Source organism: Solanum verrucosum, unplaced genomic scaffold (assembly GCF_900185275.1).
Source record: "Solanum verrucosum unplaced genomic scaffold, falcon-dt-bn FXZP01000047.1, whole genome shotgun sequence".
NCBI lineage: Eukaryota > Viridiplantae > Streptophyta > Magnoliopsida > Solanales > Solanaceae > Solanum > Solanum verrucosum.
This window is the reverse complement of record NW_026020155.1, coordinates 945,918-971,131: the sequence shown is the minus strand read 5'-3', so window position 1 is coordinate 971,131 and position 25,214 is coordinate 945,918. Positions and strand designations below refer to the sequence as shown.

Genomic DNA, 25,214 nt, shown 5'->3' with positions numbered 1-25,214 from the left:
TGTGAAATTTAAACTTTTATAGTTTTAATGTTTGAATTTAAATTTTCAAACTTTTAAAGGGTGAAATTTAAACTTTTATAGTTTTAAAGTTTGAATTTAAATTTAAATTTTCAAACTTTTAAAGTGTGAAATTTAAACTTTTATACTTTTAAAGTTTGAAAGTTTGTATTTAAAACTTTAAAAGTATAAATTTTTAACTTTAAAATTATAAAAGTTTTAATATTATTTGAGTAATGTTCCTAATTTTTTAATTTTAATAATTAATTTTATTTTTTTTAAATATAGCCATTGAGACCCGATTTCCAATCCGATCCGGTCCGGGACAGGTATACATAAAATTTTCCAGAATTACCGGTTCCGGTCCATCCCGGTTCCGGTCCCGTTGCCACGCATAGCCGTACATGATCCGGATTTAGTCGGGGCTTCAATGCGGGCTTCGAACATGGGAAACCAAAACAAAAACGTTACCCTGTCTGGGACTTTAAAATGATATGCAGCACATTTCTTTTTGGATATTTTGGTGAATGAGGAAGCAAAAGAGCTTATGTTTAGTGGCCTTCAGAAGAATGTGAGCACTGTAAGTTTCGAAGTTGAAGAAGATATTCTGGGACCAGGGAGTTAAGGTTGTCTCAATAAGCACATAGCAATAAAATCTAATGAAGATTCTCAATTTGTAAAGAGAAACTTCCACAGCTTATAAGAGGCAAATATTAATATAAGAATCAAGTCCGCAATCAATATTCATAGACTATGTACACTTATAAGACAGCAACTCATTCTAACTGCTATGCTTCTGAGAAAAAAGAAAAGGATGCATGTCAAATCTGCAACTTTGAGACATTTATTTGCTTCAATGTATGATGCTGCTAAATGGAAGTATCAACATAGCATTCACAGATAAAGCACAGGATGAATAAATCCAATATCTGACTACAGATTTGCTTAAATCAAGTGACTATAAGAACCATCAAGTAAAATCTCGACATAGCTCCCATCACATTATTCTCACAATTGTCTGATAATAATCAACTCAAAGTAGTTTGAGTGACATCTACCTTGTGGGCTACATGTACAGTAAACATACGTTTTGACTGATTTGAAAGTTGGAATAGACATTCATCTCCAGGTTTCAGGCCATAAACTGCAGCAAATAATTCCCAGTTTCCTGCCAAAATCTTAGAACCGAAATTCTCATGATAGATGACAGGCCAGCGTCTATTATCTGGTCCTTTGAGATAAATAATAATCTTTCCCATCTTCCTTCTGCCCACTATAACTTGAGGCCAGCTTTGTGGTAATTCCTACACAGTAATTTAAGGAGGTTTAAATTCAAAGATATCGTGGAGACGAAAAGCATATACAACCGGGAATCAAGAACAATTTCAGCCAAATACATGTAGTTAAGCACAATGTGGAGTGGACTATGTTCTCTAATGAGAAAGCTTTAGGCCTTAAATCATGGCAAAAAGAAAAAGATAAAAAGAATGAACAGTGTAATCAGGTTATTAAAAGTGCCAAATATTTGAACAGCAATGGAATGCAGCCCCTGCTTCACAGAAAATGAGATATCTTTTTCTCCTAAATATTATAGAGTATTTAGGCCGAAGTATGCTTACAAGCTTCTATATAATATCTTTCTTTGATTATTCAATGCCAAGGATAGGTGAAAGCAGTACTAAAATGCATGTCACTCCAATGAACACTCAAGATATACACATTCAAGCACTGTATACGCTGCAGGGAAGAAATCAAACAAATGAAATTCCTCAAAATCCAGCTAAAAGCAGAGGGAATAATATTTCAGCAAGATCTTCACCAGAAAATTTCGACCATCCACCTGCAGTGAACATGAGAAGTTGCCAGCATCAGGAAATGATGTGTCTCCTGAATCTGCAGGCTCGCTTTTTATAGCTATGTTATTACCAATGACAGCCTCAGGATAACCTTGACCATCTTTCTCTGTTATTTTTGGCTCTTTTCCTGCACTTGCTCATATGCAGTATACATCAATTAAGAAAGCAGCGGGAAAGATGGTCAAAGAGATTCAACAGTGAATACATGCATGGGATGACGAGCAGTTATGAGAAAGGGATATCAATGAATTATAAACTAAATATGAAAATGTTATACCATTCAACTTTTTAGAAGGGCAACGAGTTTTTGCTTCCATCTCCTTCAGTTCTAGCTTATCTACTCTTGTTTCCTTCGCTGCAGGACGCAAAGCCCCTCAATTAACAGGCAGAAATCCAAAAAAGAAAAAAAGATAAAGCAAAAATCGAGTCTCATAAATAACTTGACAGAACAATAAAACTACATTTAATTCAGCAGAACAAAAAATATGCTTTAATATGAGAGACTGGAAGGAGATGCTTCATTGGATTTCTCTGTGGTAACTTGATTGTTGCTGGTACAGTGACTTTCTTTTTTATATAAACGCATCAAATGACTGCCTAATAAATCATCCATTGTGTGGTTGAGAATATATATTGGAGCAAATCAAAGTAAATCACGTATATGCAGAAAATGGGGAAGAGGAAGGAAATTAAGGGAAAAGTACAAAATTTTATTTTTTCTTCTTTCATTTAACTAGACTACTAGAGAGGTCGGGAGAGACAGACAGATCATTTTTCTATTTGCCCCACTAAAAGTTCTCTCCCACTTCCTTTCTATTTTCCCTCTTTGTATTTTTCCCTTCCCTTCCAGTCTTTCCAGACACAGTAAAGATATTAAGAAAATATGACATATATGAAAGGGGGAAAATTACCATTGCTACCATTTTCAGCTGATTTCAGAGACGTGCTAGAGATAAGACCCACATGATGGTCATTTTCATCTGTTTGGCCCAAAAGTGAAATATTGTTCACTGGTCCAGAAATTTTTTCAGTCTGAGTGATTTTTACGTCAAGGAAGGGTGCTTTCAAGGTTAAAAGCTCCATCTCCAAAGGAACCACATCTACTGAACTTGATTCCCTTTGTGATATTATATCGGTGTGATTATGAGGTCTATTTTCACCTTGTAGAACATCACTGGTTCCTTCTTCTTGGGGAACTACTTGTCGCTCTCCAGTTTCAGCATCAATGTTTGATGCAAAAGTTGTGGTCACTGGCTGGTGTCCAGCCCTTTCAGACTCTGGTACAGCAGTAACTGAGGGTGTTGAATTCCTTTTTCTCCTTAAATTTATGTCAGTTTCCGGAGACAGCTCATCATGGGAAGTTTCTGTAGAATTAGTTCTCGGTCTTTTCTTCCCCGTATGAGTGCCATTGTAAGAGTTGATCTTCTGACAACCACTTGTTCCATATATTTGAACAACGAAGTGCTGACCCTGAATATAGTGGAAAACCAAAAAGTCTCCCATTATTAGACCATGCTCTGATGAAAAGGTACGCCATCCTTGTCGAATTGCAAGCGAACCATTATGATTACATATTCCCACCCTCCATTGCTGTCCACTTGAGTCCTCCAGATAAGTTTCTTGATCAGTCAAGTGAGACACCAATCGAGCAAATCTGGGGGGAAAGTACTGAAAAGTTTGTACTTAGAATATGAATGGCTATAAAGTATAAACTAATATGTAACTCACACACCTAGGCTAATGAAATAAGTTACCCACCACACCATTGGAAGAGTTTGAATTGTACATTGAACATCCGCTTATCGTAAAAATTTCAAAAAAAAATTACACCAATTTTGTCCTTTCATGTGGTCAATTTAAATTGCATAAAATAACATTTAGGAAAGTTAAAGCAACAAATGCACGCCAACTATTTCTAAAGAAAAGAAAAGATAGAGTGTGGACCCTGCTAAAAGCATAATGGAGAGAAACCAAACTGAAACTACAACAAAGCTTCTTAGAAATTGCAGCTACCGCCTACCTTATAAAGGGCTGTAAGAATATTTTTCGCTCAGAAACTTCATAGCTTTTTCTTAGAGTAAATTATTTTTCCATTACTTAGGAGGGTTGGGAAGGGGAAAGAGGATAGTGAGAATCGAACTCACACTTGTATGAGAGTCCCCCTCTTTTAATCATAACGCCCTCGATCTTTCTCCAACTAACCTCTTGGGCTATGGCCAAATCAGCTAGCTCCCTTTTCAACCCCTCTTTCCTCTCCTTCTTCTCCTCCCTCTAACACCCTTCTCACTTCTGCCATTGCTTATTCCCTACTTCATTTATAATCTCTCTCATTTTCACCCCTACCCTCCCAAACACCTCTTTATTCCACAACATTATATTTTTAACCAATTTCAACTTTTGGCAAGCCTATAAAAAAACCTCCCATCCACCGTAATTCCACCACCAACCAGTCACTCTAACCCCGAAATATATCACACTTAGCCACATGTTCTCAAATCTAAAAGCAGATCTTGTCTATCTTCTTCTACTTCCATACAACCTGATAGGTGAATGGTCTGATAACCTTCGCAGAAGAGGAATCTGGATCACGTTGGGAGCCAACTCCTCCAAAGAAGTAGACAGTAGGAATCTGTCTACTCTTGATCTAGATATTGGGTCCTCCGACCTAAACCAAGTGAAAGAGGCACGTGTTAAAGGAAAATAATAGGAAAAAGGTTATCAATAACACCAAAACCTCTGGTATTAAAAATCCACCTAACACCCAAGGCATATACCACCTCCACATCTCAACTCTTAACTCCTCCCAAAAAGACTTATTGGACCCCTCCTTATAGGTCCATAGATACCCCCGAATCCCCACTCAATTTCATTGCTAATGAATCTAAACTGCATCCCTAACACAAACCCCCTATTGTTAACCTCCACATACTCCACCTTCTATCATCCCAAGGAATGAGTATTCCTCCCAAAATTCCCCGGCTGAAATACAGTCATACTTCACTCAACCTCCCCCCCCCCCCCCACCGCCCTCCCTTTCCTAATAATGCTATTTGTAAAGGTCTCCAAAAAATATTCTTGAAAACATATCACATCTACCCCTCATCCTCTCAACCTACTTTAATGATGTCCCTTTTGTTGGGGTCATTCATTCCCTCACATTGCAACTAATAATTTTACAATCCATCAACACATTATTCCCCCTCCTCTTTCTTCATGTTCACCGCCCACCTCCTTGTTTCATCTTCGGTACACCACAATCATACCTCCACCATTATGTGCCTCAATTGGTAACCTCTTTTCTCCACCAATCCAATTTCACTCAAACTTCATCCCCTCTCGCCTCATAATCTATACAACTCAACAGATCAACTACTTTCTGGTAACACAACAACCCCTTTGGCACTAGAAGCAAAAGAACCAGACCTGAAACAGGACTGTCCAACGTCCCTTGGTCAAAGGAAATCCCCCCTCCCCTCCCCCGACCACCAGAAGAAGAAGAAAAGGTCCAGGTATTATAGACACGACCAGCAGCTTCGTGGGGGGACTCTTTCCTTCGAAAGTAGTCCCCCAATCCCATATCTGGCTAATTATTAAAATATTCATCAGACTAAAAAAGGACATCAATTATGTAGCATTACAGGACCAAATAACTGACGTATCTGATTTCAAGGTTCTATTAGTTTTATCTATTATTTTCTCTAAGCACGAAATATTTCATTTTGGAATTTTAACATCATTAAAGACTGACTTGCATCTTTTGTTGATCAGTTTTAGGAGTATATTTAATGAACTTAAAAGAACTCTTCTATCTTTTGATCAGTTCTTGAGAAGTTATTCCCCTGATTCACACTTGACAGAGAAACACAATTGAGAAAAACTAATCCAGTATTCCAGTGTTAAACAAGAAGGTTCAGAATTCTTCGATTGTTGGCAATTTGGACAGGCTGTTTGGTCTCTTTTTTCAAAATTTCAACAATGCAGATCGGGATCATTTGAAAGTGTAAGGAATATAATTTTTTTATAACGAGCTCAAGTGGCTGTAAAGACATTTGAAATGTTATATATGCCGCAGACTCAAGCTGGTGATTGAAGGATGATGAGACAGATTTATCCCATTCCAGAATTGAAAGGGCCTTCCCCCTTAATCCCTTATGACTAGCTTGAAAGCTTCGTCTTATTTCTCTGTCGATAGATCTACATAAGGTTGTAATGCTTCAGAAGATTTAAATGTAACATTAGCAGGTAGGCACGGTACTCAAGTATTGGAAGAATTTACATGGATCACAAGTTCAAGTTGGTCTTGTCTAGTCATAGTTTGAACGTCTTTCTGTTTAAGCATCACTAGGTGAAGGGGGGAAAGACTGAATTTATTGATAGAGATTCCAGCCAAGAAGGGTCATCTCTCTAATGTTCCTATTCCTTTTGTTTTTATCCTATTCTATAGGCAGTGTAATCTCTACGAAGTTTGAAACACGAAAATGTTAAGATTGACAGAACTCATTCGACAATTCAAATGAGATTATAAAGTTGTCTTTATCCAAAACCAATGCTTAACTTAGGCTTTGTCCAGGGATTGTGGTCCAAAATGCAGGCAATCCAAATATCTAGGCTGAGTTTTTAACAGAATGATATGATAGACGAAGCTGTAATACACATACTAAAACAGAGTGTTATATAACTGCAGATGTTAAAATGGGTGTGGTGTTACGCAAGATTGGATAAGGTTAGAGATAACCACATCAGACAAACTATGCAAGCCGCGCACATAAAAGATATAACGAGAGAAGGTCGTCTGAGATGTTTTGGCCATGTCCGACATGGTATTCTAAGTAGATAGCTCCATAGGTGAGATAATGTACTAATTATATGTGCTAAAAAGAAATGAGGCAAGCCTAGAACTATAAAAAGAAAGAAAGTTTCTCCAAATTAACCTCAAAAAGACAAGCTAATGGATGTAAAAGGTAGATTTAAAAAAATACAAGAACAAATTGAGAAAATATTGTTATTAAAACCAACGCTTTCTTTAAGAAGTTTTAAACTCAAAAAGAAAAAAGAAAGAAAAAACACGTGTAAGATCATATTATACCAGAATTTTGGAGAAGCGCTTGTCGATCATGACTTTGAAGAAAGAGTTAACAATTGGTGAGGGATCCCTTTGTCCATGTATCAACATGCACGTGCGGGTGCACATTTCACATGCTTCATTGTGGTGAACCATCTCTCTTCTCCTGACAAAGTACGTTGTCTTTTGACAAATTTCTCCCCCCTACATAGAGCAATTACAACATTCATGAAAATATTGGTTAGAGATAGCACATTGGGATGCCACAAATTTGTTCAGAGGCCACTAAATTGAAAAATGGCATGCTAACATTGCAAATGTAATTTAACAAGTTTGTACTGTAAGGAGGAGTACGGATATGGTTTTCGACATGTACATGTGCTTCTCGATTTACAGAAACAAGAAAATGTGTATGATACAAAACGAAATATTCAATACCTAGTCAAAGATTTCATCTTTTTCACTAGTTCGGAACTCTATTTACTAGCCCTAGCTTCTTATAGCAACTCAAAGTAATCATCTCTACAATAGAATAGGCAATTTAGTAAAGAGAATAGAAGTGAAACTAAAGAGGGACAAATTTCCATACCTGCGTTAATGGCGAGAACCGTGAAGCTGCGCTTAAGTTAGCAGAAGCTGCCGTGAATAAGCTTCGGTTTGTAATTTGAAGTTTTGGAAAAGGTTAAATATTTACCCTCGCACGGTTAGAAATAAAATGTTCCATCTTGAGAAGATCTATTTTCGAGGGGACACTGTGTATTTGGTGTATTCGATTTTTTTTTCTTTTTATTTTATTCTACTTTTATCTATGTTTATTTTTTATAATTATTAATTTATACTTTTGATATTAATTGTTATTTTTGAGTATATGTTTTAAATTCGGTTGTTTATGTTTCTACAAAGTTATTGACTCCAATTATATTGAACATATACACATATAGTAGGTATATTCATTGTGCAGAAAATAATTATTGTACTCAATTTCAAGAATTCATGTTTTGATATTTTATATAAAATTCTATAACTTAAAAAGTACTTACATATTATCTATTTTTACATAGATATGAAGTTTCTCACTTGTCAATTGGATAAATTCATTTTGCAAGTTCAAAGGTTATAATTGTTTTCATGTTCAAGTGTAATTTCTTTTTTGAATTTGTAAACAAATTTTTGAATTTTTTCGGAGACATATATCACAATTGTATAATCTATGCAACTTAAATGTGTTCTTTTTCTTACGAAATGCCTTTATATATATATATATATATATATATATATATATTCTTATTTTCTTCATTATCTTTTTAATGCTGATTAAAGAACCAATGATTTATTATTTCCTGAACAATTCATTCATTAAAGGTTCTTGAGTTATGTGATAATGACAAATAATCAAATTTATGCTTGAATATTGCTAATATTTTTTTAAGAACTTATTTTTTCCATTATTTTTAATGTATGGATATTAGTAAAAGATTATTTGCAAGTTCAATGAAATTATTATTTATGACCGAACGAAGCGCGGGCAAATTACCTAGTTTAAATATATTTCTGGTTATATTCAGAGCACTAAAAAAATAGTTTAAAAAAAAGTTAAACTTCAGTAATTTTTAAGTTAAAAAATAAAAAGTAGAGTAGTATCTATTTTCAACTTTGTTTTACTAAGTCATTTTAAGTTTATTTAAATTATTTTAACATTGTCAAACACTTCCAAAAGCTACAAATGACTTAAATAGGTTCTATTATACTCATTTCATAATATTTTGACATAGATTTATGGGATAAGGGTCTGAAAAATACCTCAACTTTGGTCGAATGTGTTGTTGCGATACTAAAGTTTCATGAGGACCTATTACCTCCCTAGACTATTTAATACCGTATTTTTTACCCCCCCTGAACTATTTAATAGTGTATTTTAAAGGTATATATGTGCCCACGTGGACACATTACTATTTATAATTTTGCATTATTTTTTATGTCCACGTGGACAAATATATATGTTTAAAATACGGAATTAAATAGTCTAGAAAGGTAATAGGTCCTCATGAAAGTTTAGTATCGCAACATCAAATTCGATCAAAGTTAGGATATTTTTCAGACCTTTATCCCTAGATTTATCCTCAATTTTGGCAAAGGAACACATGTTAAGTTCATGATCAAAGAACTCACTCCCAAATTTTAATATTTGATTCTCTGAGAAATCCACTTCTCCATTATAACAAGTAAATATGTTACGGCCATAAACATTAAAATGCTACTAAAGTAAAACAACAATTCAGTTTAACAATCCACTATAACAATAAAATGCTACTAAAGATTAAAGTGAATATATCTAAAACAACAATTCAATAACACTTTTCTATAACCATTATAACAAGAGAACATAGTCTCTTATTTAATGAGGATGTAAAAGAATACGTGAAAGAGACAGTCCTTTCCAACTTGACGGATTTTTAGGAAGTATGCAAAAGATAATCATACTTTATTGCTATTATTTGTTACTACTTAGGGATTTTACGATAGAGTTGAGGAAGGGGAAGATAAACTGTGGCGAGCACTAGTTTTCGGTAACTCGAATTTGAGTCTTAATAGAAGAAGAATCTGAAAATAAAAGAAAATAGGTCGGGTTAAATAGGGGGATTTTTAAAAGAATTGGATATTTAAAATTGGAGGTGAGTTATTTGATTATGAGTTTGACATGTATTCCGACGATAATGAGAGACGTAATTTTGATCTAAAGGATAACGTAAAGGAGATATTTAGATTGAAAGAATAATGAATTGTGTATGAGTATCAAAGGTCAAACTACTTAATTACACAAATATTCCCGCTATATTTTACTAATTCTCCCTAAAATTTGAAGTAATTTTATATTGTCTCACTAATTAATGATGTCATACCAGATTTCAAGTCCAATACACTTAGATACATGTATGTTTGCATTCCAGATATACTGAAATAGAGAAAGGCGCGAACAAGATTGGAGGAGGCAAGTAAGATAGTCTATGATCTTAGATACATGCAAATCACATTAGATACCTTGTGAAATATAGATACATAAGAAGAGAGGCGAGGGTGAGAGTCAGATACATGCGAATCTACTTGGATACAATGTGTTTGAAATAAACTACACCTAATATTTACCTCATGATTACGAAGTTCCAGTTATAATAAGATTCATAATATTGAAAACTCACGTGAAGTAAAGTAATTTACTCATAAACTAATGAAAATTTGTATTGTTTGCCCGAAATGAAAGAACTAGTAAACATACTACTATAACTACTCAACCACATGGTACTTCAAAAAAAAATACATATTCAGAGGCGGATCCGGCTCCTCTCCATTTCTCTTCTCTCCATTTTTCCCAAGTTCCTATTTGGATTAGTAACACATGGCATAGGTTAAAATAAATGGTTGAGATTTAATTTCCCAAAGTTAATCTCTAACCATGATTTAATTAATAAATACATTATATATTAAGTATTAAAAACTATTATAATCTCACTATTTTAGCAACATATTATCTTGTCCATAAATATAGGGAAAAAACTTCTCTTCCTAAATATTTTTTTGTATGTAAGATCTTTTTTTAATTTTCTTTTAAATAATTTTTTTATCGTAAATTTTGGTTAAAGGCATCTTGATCAGTGATTAATTAATTACCCTAGAGATAATCAAATCATATTAACAAACTAATTTTAATTTCATAATAAGATTAAGGATACGGTGATACAAGTACGTACGGTAGGTTAATTATGATTTCTATACTTCTATTCAGTTAATTATTCTTATAATTAGATAAAAAGATTATTTAAAAGAAAATTAAAAAAAGATCTTATGTAAAAAAAATATTTAGGAAGAGAACTTTTCTTTCCAATATTTATGGATAAGATAATATGTTGCTAAAATAGTGAGATTATAATAATTTTTAATACTTAATATATAATGTATTTATTAATTAAATCATAATTAGAGATTTATTTGGGAAATTAAATCTTAACCATTTATTTTAACCCATGTCATGTGTCATTAATCCAAATAGGAACTTGAAGAAAATAGAAAGAAGAGAAATGGAGAGGAACCGAATCCTTTAGAGGCCACTTTGAGTTTTCTAGCATATTTATTACCATATAAAGGTACACATTCCTTATTTTTTAGCCTAAAATTACTCTACCTTGTACACATTCCGATTCCTTATCAAACTTTTCCAAGTTCATCAATGGCTAAAACGATTCAAGCAATAAGAGGATACACACAAAGAAAATGATCTCTTTTTCATAACTAATCTTGGTAAGAATAGAAATTTAATTAACATTACAACTATTGTAATGAAGTGGGTAAAATGTTCAGAAAGTGAAGACAAATAAGTTGATTGGTGTACAAAATTTGAAACGCCAGCAGAATTTGCAAAGAATTATTTTTAGTTACATTATAGATGTATTGGACAAATTTTCAGAAAGTGAAAGAGAAATAAATTTAAAGCTTAACGAGGGGTCATTCATGTCGCACGGATAATTCACCCTAGTTATTTATAAAATCCAGTCCACGTTCAATATTCGTAGACTATGTACACGTTAAAAGAAGCCAATATACAGATTGACTTTTTAACCATTAAGCAAGAGAACAGGATTAGCTAGCAAATCATAAGTACTGAAAGCAGTAGTTAACAATGAAATTTTCTGTCTTTTTGTTGGTGTTAGACTTGTGTTCTGGGAAGAACAAATCCAAGCCTCCTCTCCTCAAAAGAATACTCAATCTCTACAGGAAACTCCTCAACTGTCTTGGAATAATTGTAAGGAACAAGAGCATTATGAACCGGTGTTACAGCCGTCTGCATAGGGGCAGACACAGTTAAAGGAGTAGAAGGGACAGGAATTGTTGCCACTGCGAGAGGAGTTCTGTTCTCTTCTTCTGTAGTATAAAGTGTCTTCACTGGAGTAGAGAATGGAATTTGGCTACTTGGAAGCATCTTATTCGCCATCTCATTATGATTATGCTTTCTATTCAGATCTTCCAAAATGTTAGTTGCATTGAACTTGGATGAATCAGTGGAAGAAATGGGGGAGAAAGGCTTCCGTGTCATAGTTTTCTCCATCTCGCAACCATTTACTGTATTGGACTGCTTTTTCAAAGGAAGTCCAGCAAGATCCAAACCTTTCCGCCCTACACGAAGAAGTATAGAAGAAGATTAGCTGCTGATATTTCCACCAAGTTGATCAAGGGTTATATTAAGGAGATTAAAATTGTGAGAAATTACCTGCTGATAGAGCTGGCAATCCATCATCGTTAGAATAATTGAATTGATCTCTTTGATGTAAGAGATCAGATTTCTTTGTGTGATGTGTGTTTGGTGTAGCTTTGGTTGAATGGAATTCTGTCTTTGGAGTTTGAGGCATTGTTCCTCCAATAGAAAGCTTCGGAGTTTGGAGCATTGTTCCTCCAACAGAAAGCCTTCTATTGGTTGCACCACTGCATGACATTCTACGACCCTTTTTGGCACTTTGGTTCTTCATAGGGCTGGGCTTTGAGCCATAGATAGCTTCATGTTCTGCCATTAATTGTCCCTGAAGTTTCTTCTGGTCCTGAGTTGAGATAAATGTGAAGGTTTTAGAAGACTGACTCATCAATGATAAGCAAAGATTTTTATAGCTTCAACAAAAAGTCAATTGAGAGTTCAGTTCATACTCGTTGTCTTTTACGTTCTTCCTCCTTTTCTTGTCGTAAGATGTTATACTCTTCAAGCATAGCGAGAAGACGGATCTAGTAGAAAGTAAATCAAAAACTTAAGGGGAAAGCTCATGTGCCTGCACAACTTATACCAGAAAATTGAAATAGTTTAAAAAGACAAAAGTGTAGAGTACATACTCCATCATAAGTGAAATCGATTCCCCTCTCACTTTCCCATGCTTTTGTTTTTGATGCCAATGCTTCTACCATTGCTGTTCAATAACATTAATAAGTTCAGACATTAGTATCAGGCAATATTTGTTGTTCAACAATTGATAACTTTGTCTTTCATTATTACCCAAACAACAGGATATATAACAAGCTGTCAAGAGGTAACAATTATAACCACTAAAACGAATGATATCATAATGCCTAATCCTAAAGCCCTTAAGCAGAGGACCCTCCACTTCAATTGGTATTTTTTCACGAAATGCAGACATGAGATAAGAAATCCAATTGCTTGAATCTCGAGACGTTCTTCGAACCAATCATATAACATTATTTTTTCCCTCAACACTGAAATCACCAGATTTATGAGACAATAATAACTTCAGATTAAAAATAAGGCTCTCCAGACAAATGGGACAAACAATCAAGAAGTAACTTATACCTGGAAGCTTATTAACTAAAGTACGAGCTTTCTCAGCACGCTTCAGAGTAAGGTGGGCACCTCGTCCAGCATTGTATCGATTTTCATCCTGTGCAGGAGTTAAAGGAGATAATTAAGTAACTATGAGTATACTTATAAAGTACATAACAGTGCAAGTCAAAAGCAAACCAACCCTGTTGTATTCTTCAAGCCAACACTCCTCCTCACATGCGGCTATCCATTTCTCCACCTTGTCTAATATTTCTTTCCTGCTGAAAGCTACTTCTTTAACTTGCGCTATTTGGAGTTCAATTTGCTCGAGGATAGAAGCAGCATCAACAGCTCCTTCAAGAGAGCGAAAAGGCAAGAGATCTCGACATTAATCACATAAAATGCCATAGGCTTAAACTAGAACTGTCTTCTTGGTTACAAGATAAATACCAGATTCAATAGCTTCAATAGCAACATCCATTGCATTATCTGAATCAGCAACCATGTGTGTTTTTCTGCAGATCTCTTCTAGTTCTGATCTTTTCTTTAAAACAAGCTCTTTCATTTTGCTTGCTTTCAACTCTTCCAAGCGGGACAATTCTCCCTCAACCTTGATAGCAAAATATTAAGTATCAGTTCCCATAGTTCTCTCTCAATAGACAAAGGAATAGTCATGTAGTGGATGACGCCAAAACAATTCATCTAATCTACAATTACTTACATAGTTAATGAATTCCACTGACAGGATATTTGGCTCTGTTATCTCATGTTCTGAGGCAGCTATCTTACAAGTAACATTCTGAAAAGTCTGTTGCTCTTCAATGGGGGTGTCCATCAAATTCCATAGTTCCAACATGGAAGATGCAAGCTCTTGCAGCTGCAGCAATAAGAAAGTCAACAATGTTTAATAAGTGAACAAGGAAAAAAAAAGCATCAGTGACTTCAGAACAATTTAATCATTCACATACCCGTTTCATCCTGAGTAACTTAACCTCTCGTAGTCTTCCTATTGCAGCAGCTAAATGTTGGATTGTATCATTACTTATATTCTTGGTTCCTTCAGATTCCCCTAGACTCGGATGAACCTCATTGACAGTATGTTTGAAATCCATACCAAGAACCAAGCATAGTGAGTTCAAAGTACTTAGGTGGTCCAAAACTTGTTTCAAGCGTTCACTCTGCCGCAAAAGGATAGTAAAAATCAGTCAAATTAGTTGTTATTTCATTTGCTTGGGGTGTAGGGGGATTTGGAACAACTGAATAGGGTGCAGCAGAAAACTGACCTTCTCCTTTTGAAGTGCCTGCAGTTCAGCATGTAATTCTTCTAGCTTTCTTAAAGATAAATCACTTTCATCAACTACCACAGCAGTAGAAGTACAACCAGTGGGCTTAAAAATTTCATCCCTAATCTTCTGTAACTGCTTTGTAACTTTAATGAATTGATTCTTTCTATCAGATTTCCTATTGCGCATCTCTTCCAATTCTGGAAGAATGGTTCTAAGTTCTGCCTTCAGACCTCCAAGGCTTTGATCAGACTGAACACAACATTCATAGTAAAATTGATTACTATCTTATGAAACTAAAATTAACATGTAAATCCAATTTGAAATCATACAATTACAGCTATTGTCTAGAATTATCATCTCGGAGATTCGCTAAAGAATAACATCATGTATGTCATTTCTTTCTACAAATCCCTGAAAAGATAACTTGTAAGGCTATTTGGTTACGTTTTCCTGACCTGTCTAATATGCACTGGTCGCTCCCCCATCGCAGAACAGATAGCTGCAAGTTCTGCTTCAGCATCAGCAATTGCCTGCCTTAATTGAGCTCTACTCTTATTTGCTTGATCCACTTTTCTTCTATATACTTCTAAACATTCTCGTTCAAGCTCATACAGCATTTTGTCCCTTTCAGTATCAGATTCCCCAACTTCATCCCATATAATCTTTAAAAAAAAGGAGAGAAAAAGGAAACATGTTTGAACAGTAAGATTAGTATCAAGAACTGATGAATTTCGAACATGTCAGTAGTAGCTAATTCATGAAAATTACCTGCAATTCATATAGCAATGTTCCACATGTAGTTTCCATTTGCTGAATTGGATCACCTTGAGCAGCTGTCATCTTAAAAGATGTTGGATCTGTTAACAAAAAACAATCTTTATAAGATCAGTGTGGCATAAAACAAACACCATGAGCGCAATCTATTGAACACAAACACTAATCTCATTAATTGAAGTGAAACTTAAACCCTTAAATAACTCATTCCGACTACTTCTACTGACCAAATCCAGAAAACACGTCCAATTCTCCGCTCGAGAATTTCAAAAATAATAAACCCTAAATCACATGCTAAAACCAAATCAGGGATTGGTAAAATAGAGATCGAATGGATTTACTTTCATCAGTTCGATCATTCAGGAAGAAAAAGAACAAAAATCCATGATTTACGCATCGATTTACATACTTTTTCTACAAATTTACACATCATAGAAGCAGAAAATTTGTTGGAAAGTACCTGAATCAACAGTTATGTTGCAATTTGGAAATCGGAAGCTGAGATGTTTTTGTTCTGGAAGCTGACTGATGGAAAGATGTTCAAAATTATCGATTCAAATGTAGCTAAGATAGAGAGAGAGAGAGAAATGGGAAGGAAAGTAGCCGTTAAAATATGAAAAATTCGACCGTTGAAGATGAGCGGATCTGTAGTATAATAAGAGTCATATATTCTGCAAAAGGTTCAGTAACGTTCGACCGTTTCGTCCCTCGACTTTCTAATGTTTCAATTTAGTCCATAATCTTGCGAAAAATGGAAATACAGTCCTCGAGTTTGAGTTAAATACAGTGGCAATACTATTTGAATTAATAATTTTATCTTGTTATTTTTTTCTTTCGTTTACTACAACTGGGTGCACCTCTCTAAGTGGTTATTGGTGTCACATCTGACATTCTAATTAAGTATTTTTTGTGGATGATGTATAGCCATTGAGCTTAACTTATCTCAATATTTCAATGGTAAAAACTCAAATGTTGAACTGGTCCAATATATATCTTAAACTTATCTCTTCATAATATTATATCTAACTTCTTGAAATTTTGAACACATGTCTGTTATGAATGATAAAAATTTAGAAACAATAGGACTTAATCAAAGGGAAAGAGTATTTTTCTCTTTCTTTATTTAATTTGTTTAGAATTCAAATGAATTAGAGGAGGGAAAGAAAATGAATTTATCCATCATGAAAATTTAAACCTCAGGAAAAAGGTAAATTTTGGTGTGGTCCATAGGAGAGAGTGATTTTTCTACTTTAAAGAAACAGCAAAAACAAAAGTAAATTGTAAAAGAAACAGTAGAATTTTGTACATAGCCAAAAAAAGTAAAGAAACAGCAAATGACTTTCTGTTTAATTTCTTTTCAGATAATTTTATAAAAATGATAACTAAAAAGTAACATGTCATCGTAAGTTAAATTTATTAATAATTTAATGACCTTAAATCCATCTCTATATGTAGAATTAACCTCAAACTTGGTTGGCGCTGATATTAGACAATTCTTGTGACACATGAGAGCACATAATAAGTTTAGGCAACAAAAAGTAAAAAAGGAAATATTAGAGAAAGGAGCAGAAAAGAAGTATTAAAGGGAACCAATTCTTATTTCTCTAAAGTAAATAACTTATTCAATAAAATACTTTCCCCCATTTAAGAAAATGAAAACTATAGCAGATAATATTAGATCAATGCAAAAGAATATGTACATAAAATATCTAATTTGATGAAGATTGACGAAGAGATTATGAATTCACATGCATCACAAATTTCTGACATGTTAAATAGACAAAATCAAAGAGTTGTCTAGTTCAAAAGCTATTTATCTTTCTTTGAAAATGATATGCAAGTCTCAAACGAAAATTTTATATATTTCTTTAGTCAAGAAATATGAAGGTTTTGTCAAATAAACTTAACATATAAAAAGTCCATGAAGCTGATAGCATTGTATGTCAAATAAATTTGTTTTTTTTTTTTTGTCAAACAAAGTTGACATATGCTAATGTTGCAGGTCCCAATTTTCTTTACTGTCAACGAATTCTTTAGACTCACAAAACAAAAACAAAAAATTGAAATGAATAGGGAATTTTGTTTATTGTAAAACTTAAAGTTGTATCACATATCTGACTAAAGTTAAATATTAAGAACTTACTATTAATAAGGAATAGCACATAACTTGTAACCTCAATTAATTTGAATTCTCACCAAAAAGTGAAGGACGACTTATCAAAATTCATACAAGAAAGTCCCATTTTGCCTGTAAAATGCTCCCTACAAAAAGTGATTGTGCTTACAAGGCTTAAACCCGAAACCTTTATGGGCGAGGGGAAAATCAGATGGAAGGAGAGGTGGGATTTTATTGCACAAGGAAACGTATGTAATGTATATAAGTAGTTATAATTATCCTGCACATACTTGAGACCTGAGAAAATTAATTTCATGTACTTTTATCTTACTGTGGAATGTGAATATCTAAACATAGATTACAACACCAGCTACAATAAGAGATCTAAAGTAACTACAAGCTGAACTCCTTTCCAGAGAGATAGATATTCTTCCGGTAGCTGTGCTGTAGAAGCACGAAAAATGGTTTTAGCAGCAATGATCTTTCTCACGAGTCATGAAGCATTGCTCTGTCTTCTCTCGAATTCTCTCCTTACAAGATCAAATACCAGCTCATTCCATGTATCAACAGGACCTGGCATGCACCAATGCAAGCAGTCTTGTGGAGGGGGTTTACCATCAGGACCTCGTTTTGTGATTTTGTTTGGATCGGGGCTTCTGTAAGGACCAGGATGTCCATCATGGCGATATGCAAAGACTCCTGTGATATCCATAAATAGTAAGGCGGACTTGTTGTTTTTCTTCTTAGTTGCATGAGTGTAACCCGAGAATTGCTTTTCGTGCATTATGTTTGTGAAGCCATTTTCAGCCAGCTCACCATCCTCTGCAGGCTTCACCTTTCCAGTACATGATCCTCCCGTGTTCCATGCTCCGCCCTCGTAATGATCAGGTGAAAAGGAACGAACAATGGTGATACCACTGAAATTCGGATGTGTTGCCATGGCAGTCAGGATGGTTTCAACAGAGATTCCAAAAGCTTCAACATTATTGACCTTCATCTTTCTAGACTTGTCTGGCCACCACAATTGTCCTCCAACAATCTCATTATTCAGAACATAAACAGATTGCTTTGCAAACCAGTGGCCGGAGGAGAGCACAACGACATCAAACTGGGGGATGTATTGCATGAACCCATCATCAGGAACATCAAGGTGGAGCTTAACTACACCTGCTGGAGCGAAATCAAGGGGCCCAGATGTTTGGTTGACAAGCCATGAAGACCAAATGCGAACAATCATAGTAGATGTGGATCTGAAATAGTACCGCTGCATTCTTTTGTTCCCACGATTTTTCGGAACCTCATACTGCCAAAAAGGGATAACAAGACACAAAAATTAGATGATGAGGCACAATGAAACAACACCTGGCTTTTGATAAATGTACATTGGAAGAGGGACAAAGCATGTATGAAGTTCTGTAATTCAATTTGATATTCCAAGGGCTTCAGGGTTAGTAAATATTTAGAAGGGGTTTATAGATAATAAACATTTAAAAGGACTTCATAGATAGTAAACATCTACAAGGGCTTCATGGCACAGATTCCAAATGTGAAATAACTAACAGCTGAGTTAGGATAAAGGAACTGTGGTCATCAGCTTATTAAAGAAGAAAAGGAGAGACAAGATACAAGAAAAAGGCAGATATGAAACAATTCTGGAACACTTCACAGTTCACAGGGCACTATAATTCATTACTGGTCAGTATTTAGTGGTTGAAACGCCAATTAAGCTACCACTTAACCAAGAGGATCATATAATTTAAATGAGCAACATCAATGATTCACCAAGAATAAAGTTAGGTCCAGAAATGAAGGGTAAACGGATAGCAGAAAGCATCTATCGAGCACAAATGAATGGTGAATAGATAGCAGAGAGCATCTATTGTTCATGGTTGACATATCTGACCTAGCGAGACCGAAATTATTGAGGGGCAGGTCGCCCTATCTGCTCCATGTCCACCTTGTCAATCTCTTCATCCAACTTCCCACTAGGACCTCCTTTGACCATCCCATTCATTATTTGCCACCAACAACTAAGCCTTTCTTTAACTTCAACGTTTATTTTTTCTCCAGGCTCTATTAGGGCAGAAAGCCGGAAACTATAACTGATAGCCGTATTATTGGACTTGCTACCCTTCTATACCTATTTGTGCTTATATTCACATAAATGTTTGGCAAAAGGTAAAAATGGAAAGTCTATTTAGTCCTTGTTGCAAACATCGTACTAAATGTCATGAACCAAAAATAGGCACCACTTTTTAATACCAGTTACACAATCCCAAGGTGAAGGTCAATACTTAATTGTATCCAACCTACACTCATCTATGAACCATATAAAACTTTGCAGGTTCTAAACAATAAGTAGAAGAACCCAAATTGAAAAGGAGAATGAAATTACAGTAACTCATGCCAGCTTATAATGCTGAACTGATCAAGTTTCTACCAATGCAGATGTTCATGGAATAAAAGCAAGCTCACATGCTTTTGTTGATACATACTAAATGACAGAGTTGAAGAATCGAGGTTATGACTCTCCTAATAGTATAAAACAAAACTCAGTACATTATAGTTGTACTGCTCAAGTGCTCATCCTATAGGAAAAACTATTGGAGTAAAAAATAGGGAAATATGACTACAACCTAACTTTATTACAGGAGCTGCGAACTTTTAACATATATGAAGCTACACTTAAGTATAAACCAAATAAATCTTCACAGGTTCTAAAAGATAGGTAGAAGAACCCAAATTGAAAAAAGAGAAATAATTTACGATTATTCAATGTCCAGGTTACGCCCACTGAACTGATCAGGTATATACCCAAATTGACTCTCTTAATAGTATAATACAAAAACTCAGTACATTATAGTTGTACTGCTCATCCTATAGGGGGGAACTTTTTGGAGTAAAAATAGGGAAATGAGACTAGAACCTGACCTTGTTTCAGGAGCTGAGAACTTTGGCACATATATTATATAACAATATCGATCCTGTTCTACATTTTTCAACTAATGTAATTTTCATTTTCAAAGTGTGTGCCTTTGTGTCCCTATTCAGGTGTCATTCACATTTCAAGATACTGAAAATTAAAAGACAAGACAAAGTCAAAGGAAATGCTGCAGAAAGTAGAAAAGAGATCAGGATTCAAGGTTGCTAAATAGCTAATCCAAGTCACACTCCAGAATTGCCAAACTACTGTACATCTTTTTTTTATGACAAGGGAGACCCGCAGCCGCTACCCTTTGGGTGCGCACACTCTGCTCCTATGCAATAGCTCACAAACCACACAAGAGAGGTAACCCACACTAGGCAAGCCCCGTGCGACGAGCTCGACCCAGAAGGCAAACCCCTTGCTTTCGCTGCCAAACTACTGTACATTTTGAGGAGCGTAAAGGTACCTGCCAAAGGATACACAGCATTGACTCCATCTGGTTGCGAGCAACTGAGTCACCAATGAAAGCTAAAGTCTTTCCTCTCATTAGTTCCAAAAACTTCTTTGGATCAAATCGTGGCAGTTCACACTGAGCTGGTTTCCATCGCCAGTTCTCATAATCTTTATCAGGCCTTCCATTTCCTTGACAGTTCTGCATCTGTGTCAGGACAGGACAGGAGTCATTTCTGTACAATGGTCCAGACTGATCAGAAATCCATTTTCCATGATATAGATCGCATTCTGCAACATTATCAAGGTTGTTGAGAGTTTCAGAACAGCATCACAAAGAATTTGGTTTAGCAACTAAGTTAACTTACAGCAAGCAAAGAAGTTGAAGCTAAATACAACTATGAAACAATTTCATTAACTAGAGTAAGCAAATCTCGAGTCTTTCAACAACTCATATTGTCTCAAAAACTATAGGAGGGCCATATTTTATCGGCATATAAGTGGAGCATCTCTAACGAAGTATGAATACAAGTGGCTTGCACAAAACTTGCCATCTGTAATATGTATGGTGAAATTCAGCTAATAGACTTGCTTAACAGGTAGTTAGAATGAGATTTCAGTAAGATGGAAACTGAAGACAAGCATTTTGATGTAGTGTGCAGCAAATTAACCATCTCACTTAAGATGCTGCAAATTACATCCCGGGAGAGATGATCACCATTAAACATCAACATCCATTAACTTAGTTTGTCTTCAAGCTATCCTGCATTTGTTTGTTTGCATACATAAGCACAATTTTTTATTTTCAATTGTCAATATCGATTTCATGAACGATTAATATGAATAACAAGGAGAACTAAAAAGCAATTCAAAATCAAAGGAAATAACTACTTGCTTTGATAAACAAGAAAAAAGAAAGGAGCTCATCATCTAGTAAAACAACGAAGATGTGCTACTGCGCAGAGTCTAGCAAGATACAAATAAAACAAAACAAGGGATGAAAATTGAACCTGGATCTAGCTTAGCCTGATTTACGCTATTGGGTCCAGTAGATGAAGATTTTACGTCCTCTGAATGGGTATCAGAAGATGGAAGAGTCCCTTCATTCTTGCTTTCCTTATGCGAACTATCATTGTTACTCTTCTCGTCTTCTTGCTTTGATTCAGGATGTGGTTGAACCACAGAATGATTGGATTCTGACAAAACAGGTATTTGGGTAGAATTTTCAACTAGTTCCCCCTTAGAATCTGGCTCTTTCTTTTTGTCTTGAGACTTGGAAATCTGGTCCTTTTCATCCTCAAGTCCTTTTTCATTGTTTTCCTTTGCCGTCAAATTAAAGTTAGGTGTACCATTACTACCAACATCATCACGTCGAGGATCAGCAAATTTTACCCTATCCCCATCTAATAAATTAGGCCTTGTCAACTGATGAACACCATAAAAATACTCATGGACTGCAGCCCCAATAGGCTGAGAAACCAGAAATGAGGAAGCAAGAATTAAAAACACAGCAAGACCTCCTACTGTAGTTACGATAGACAATAGTGACTTTGGATAGGACAGCGCGGAAGGATCTTTAGATGAAAAAGAAGACATAGCTTCTCAAATGTCTAGCACTTTCTAGAACAACATGGGGTATTCTAGAACAACTGATGTCACTAGGATATGGCTTCAGAACCACAATCCCCAAACCAAAAGAAACTACCAAATAATTGAATCTTTATCCAATTTTGAGAATGTTGTAGCTCTCAATGCCAGAATAACCACCAATTTCCAGAAAATTGGACCTTCAGATAAACAAATCACTTCCTGAACACCAACTCCACAAATAAGCTGCAGAAAACTGAAAATGCTAAGCATAAGCAGAAAAGATTAAAAAAAATCAACAAATTGAAGAGCCCTATCTAACAAGAAATAACACTTATATATGGATAAGCAAGATCAAATTAGAAAAACAAAAATCAAACACTCCCTATATTATCCGATTTATCAGAAATGAACCCATTCAGAACCAAAGAACTAACCTTCAGGGAAACCAAAATCAACCCATTTCATAAAATTTAAAGCTGATGAAAGCAAACCCACAAATGAATCTTCAAAATACACCGGAAACTCACAAACAAATCGCCGGCGAGCTCTGCTTACTGTCAAGTTTTTTTTTTTTTTTTGGAGTAAAATGAAAGCAACGTCAGAAGAATAATATCGGATCTGGCGATGCAAAAATTAGTACCAGTAGTATAATAATTGATTATGGGGATTATAAAAAAATCAAAACTTTACAAGATCTGGATGAATAAAATTGATAAATGCGGCTCTCATGCACATGAACCAGATATTAATTTAAAATCTGTTGTTAATTAAGGAAACCTAATTAACAATCGTCAATCTTAGGAAGCCAAGTGTGGATACAGGTTGGAAACTGTTGAGCATGTGATTATGTCTGTGTCACGTGTCACGTGTCACCGTCAGAATGAACTTAAATACGCAACATTATAAATTGCAATTTTTTTTTGTATAATTAAGTTTACACGTATTAATCAATAAATGATTATTTTAGTATTAAAATAAATTCTTGTGTTTTATACTTCTTTTTTTCTTTCTAAATGTTGGTGTCACGAAGAAAGGAATATTATTCTTGTTCGTTGAATTTGTTTTTTTCGTACAAAAGGAAATGCATGTAGGTTATGAATTTGGTGCCTATAAATGAATGTCTTTTAGAAGAATGAAAAAAAATATATTCTCTCATTTATGTTTTAAAAACATCTTGAAAATAATACTACCTCATTTGACTTTAATAATACCCCATTTGCCTTTTTGAACTAATAAAGAAAAGACTTTTTTGGGTAAAGAAGTGAATAGTTATATAAAATGGATCAATTTTATTATTCATTATATTTTTGTTTAATAATATACTCATTGCTATGTTTTTTGCTCAAAATTGCCTTTCAACTAGACAAATAACTTAGAATCTAAAAAAAGTTCCAAAAAATGAATCAATTTGTCCTTAAACTATTCAAAAGAGTGTTGTTTCCAACTATACCTATATACTTGTTAATTCGAAACATATCTCTCCGCCGGCAAAAATAGATACATATCCTCAAACATTCACTAGGTAACTACTTTCTCCCTTTCTTATTAATTGTCGCTTTTGTAATACTTTGTAACTTAAAATACATTTGTGACTCGTAAACACCAATGCATAGATGTGATATCAGGGGAAGTATATCATTGAAAATGGTTAAGCATACCATGTAATCCTTATATTTAGTCATTTGAAGGGTTAAACAAAAGTTTTAGGCCAAAGATATCATTAAAGAAAGAGAAAATACATTATTGTTCACACCCAATTTTGGACCTCCACAAATTAATTAATTTTCAAGTTTCTTCAATTTCAAACAATTTGAAATAATTATTTTCAAAAAATCAAAATATTTTCAAAAAAAAAATATTTTTTAGGCAATTCGGTCATTTTCCTTAAAGTATATGCATCCTCATATGTTTACAATATATAGTGTTATATATTTTATTACTTTGAATAAATATTTAGAAAAAATAAAATGAAATCGTTTTACTGAAAATAGAGTTCTAACCAAGTGTGCATTTTATTTCCTAAAAATAAATAAATAAATAAATCAATTATAGTACATAACTACTCTCCTTATTTCAAAGTAATTAGAATTTTTATGTTGAATGACTATATTATGTTGTTGAAGTTAAGAAGCTTAATAGTTAATTAACTACATAATTTATTTCGCTTTCAATTCAATAAAGATATGGTCAAAGGACCATGTCATTCAACCAAGACCCATTTTGGAACAAAGAAAGACCCAACCCATTATTCTTCTGGAAAAAAAAACCCAGACCCCTTTACAGTCTTCTTCATTCCATGGTAAACCCAGCAGACCCGAGCTCCAGTGAACCCGACCCAGACCTGTGTGGTCCTCTCCTCTCTCCCTTATCCTTTCAGTACGCAATCGTACAAAGACGAGACATGTGTTGCGATCTCGATACCTCAATCGTCCTTCTCAAGAATCGAGCGTCCCAAATCAATTTTTCGTTGGAATTAGTACTATTCCCAGCTCACGCCTTATCCTCTGGAATTTTGAAATTACTCACAGTCCCACATCGATTCTAGGCTGTGATTTTCAGATTTCTCAACCCCTATAAATTGCCTCATATTCACTGTTCAAAGGGGACGATTTTTTCAGACCTGAGAGTACCCTAAAAGGTTTGGGAAATCTTGGTTCAATAGTTTAATTTGTTGTGGTTGTTTGAGTTGAAAGAGGTGGAATCGTCTCCATCAAACTCGTCCGTCCAGTTCGCTGCCCCGAGCCAGGTAATCTTCTCTTTATTTCAGCATTTTGTTGGCTCTTGAAATCTTGTTTGGTGTTAAATGTTTAAGTATGTTTTCAGTAGCTTAAATATTTTTTTTTACTG

The 25,214-nt window shown here is 34.7% G+C and overlaps 3 protein-coding genes across 4 annotated transcripts; all 3 read right to left on the bottom strand.

Annotated features, from left to right (window-relative positions):
- Nucleotides 1-867: 867 nt before the first annotated feature.
- Nucleotides 868-10,064, bottom strand: LOC125828261 (B3 domain-containing protein Os02g0598200-like). Its single transcript, XM_049507574.1, has 7 exons — nt 10,060-10,064; nt 7,505-7,565; nt 6,940-7,119; nt 2,765-3,521; nt 2,131-2,208; nt 1,817-1,980; nt 868-1,301 (listed from the first exon to the last, which is right to left on the bottom strand). The coding sequence occupies exons 1-7, from the start codon at nt 10,062-10,064 to the stop codon at nt 1,026-1,028; spliced, it is 1,521 nt and encodes a 506-aa protein (XP_049363531.1). The 3' UTR covers nt 868-1,025.
- Nucleotides 10,065-11,420: 1,356 nt separating this feature from the next.
- LOC125828314 (65-kDa microtubule-associated protein 3-like) lies at nt 11,421-15,810 on the bottom strand. Of its 2 annotated transcripts, none has more exons than XM_049507628.1 (13): nt 15,746-15,810; nt 15,280-15,368; nt 14,967-15,173; nt 14,509-14,760; nt 14,194-14,403; nt 13,947-14,102; nt 13,676-13,835; nt 13,428-13,579; nt 13,256-13,343; nt 12,784-12,857; nt 12,604-12,678; nt 12,176-12,500; nt 11,421-12,081 (listed from the first exon to the last, which is right to left on the bottom strand). In XM_049507628.1, exons 2-13 carry the CDS (start codon nt 15,349-15,351, stop codon nt 11,615-11,617), a joined length of 2,238 nt encoding a protein of 745 aa, XP_049363585.1. In that variant the 5' UTR covers nt 15,352-15,368; nt 15,746-15,810; the 3' UTR covers nt 11,421-11,614. The 2 variants fall into 2 exon arrangements, with proteins under 2 accessions (XP_049363585.1, XP_049363586.1); XM_049507629.1 differs by having other exon boundaries at nt 15,280-15,386; nt 15,746-15,809.
- A 1,849-nt stretch (nt 15,811-17,659) lies between these two features.
- Nucleotides 17,660-23,088, bottom strand: LOC125828315 (protein YLS7). Its single transcript, XM_049507630.1, has 4 exons — nt 22,802-23,088; nt 21,788-22,610; nt 20,794-21,068; nt 17,660-18,704 (listed from the first exon to the last, which is right to left on the bottom strand). Exons 2-4 carry the CDS (start codon nt 22,371-22,373, stop codon nt 17,895-17,897), a joined length of 1,671 nt encoding a protein of 556 aa, XP_049363587.1. The 5' UTR covers nt 22,374-22,610; nt 22,802-23,088; the 3' UTR covers nt 17,660-17,894.
- Nucleotides 23,089-25,214: the final 2,126 nt, after the last annotated feature.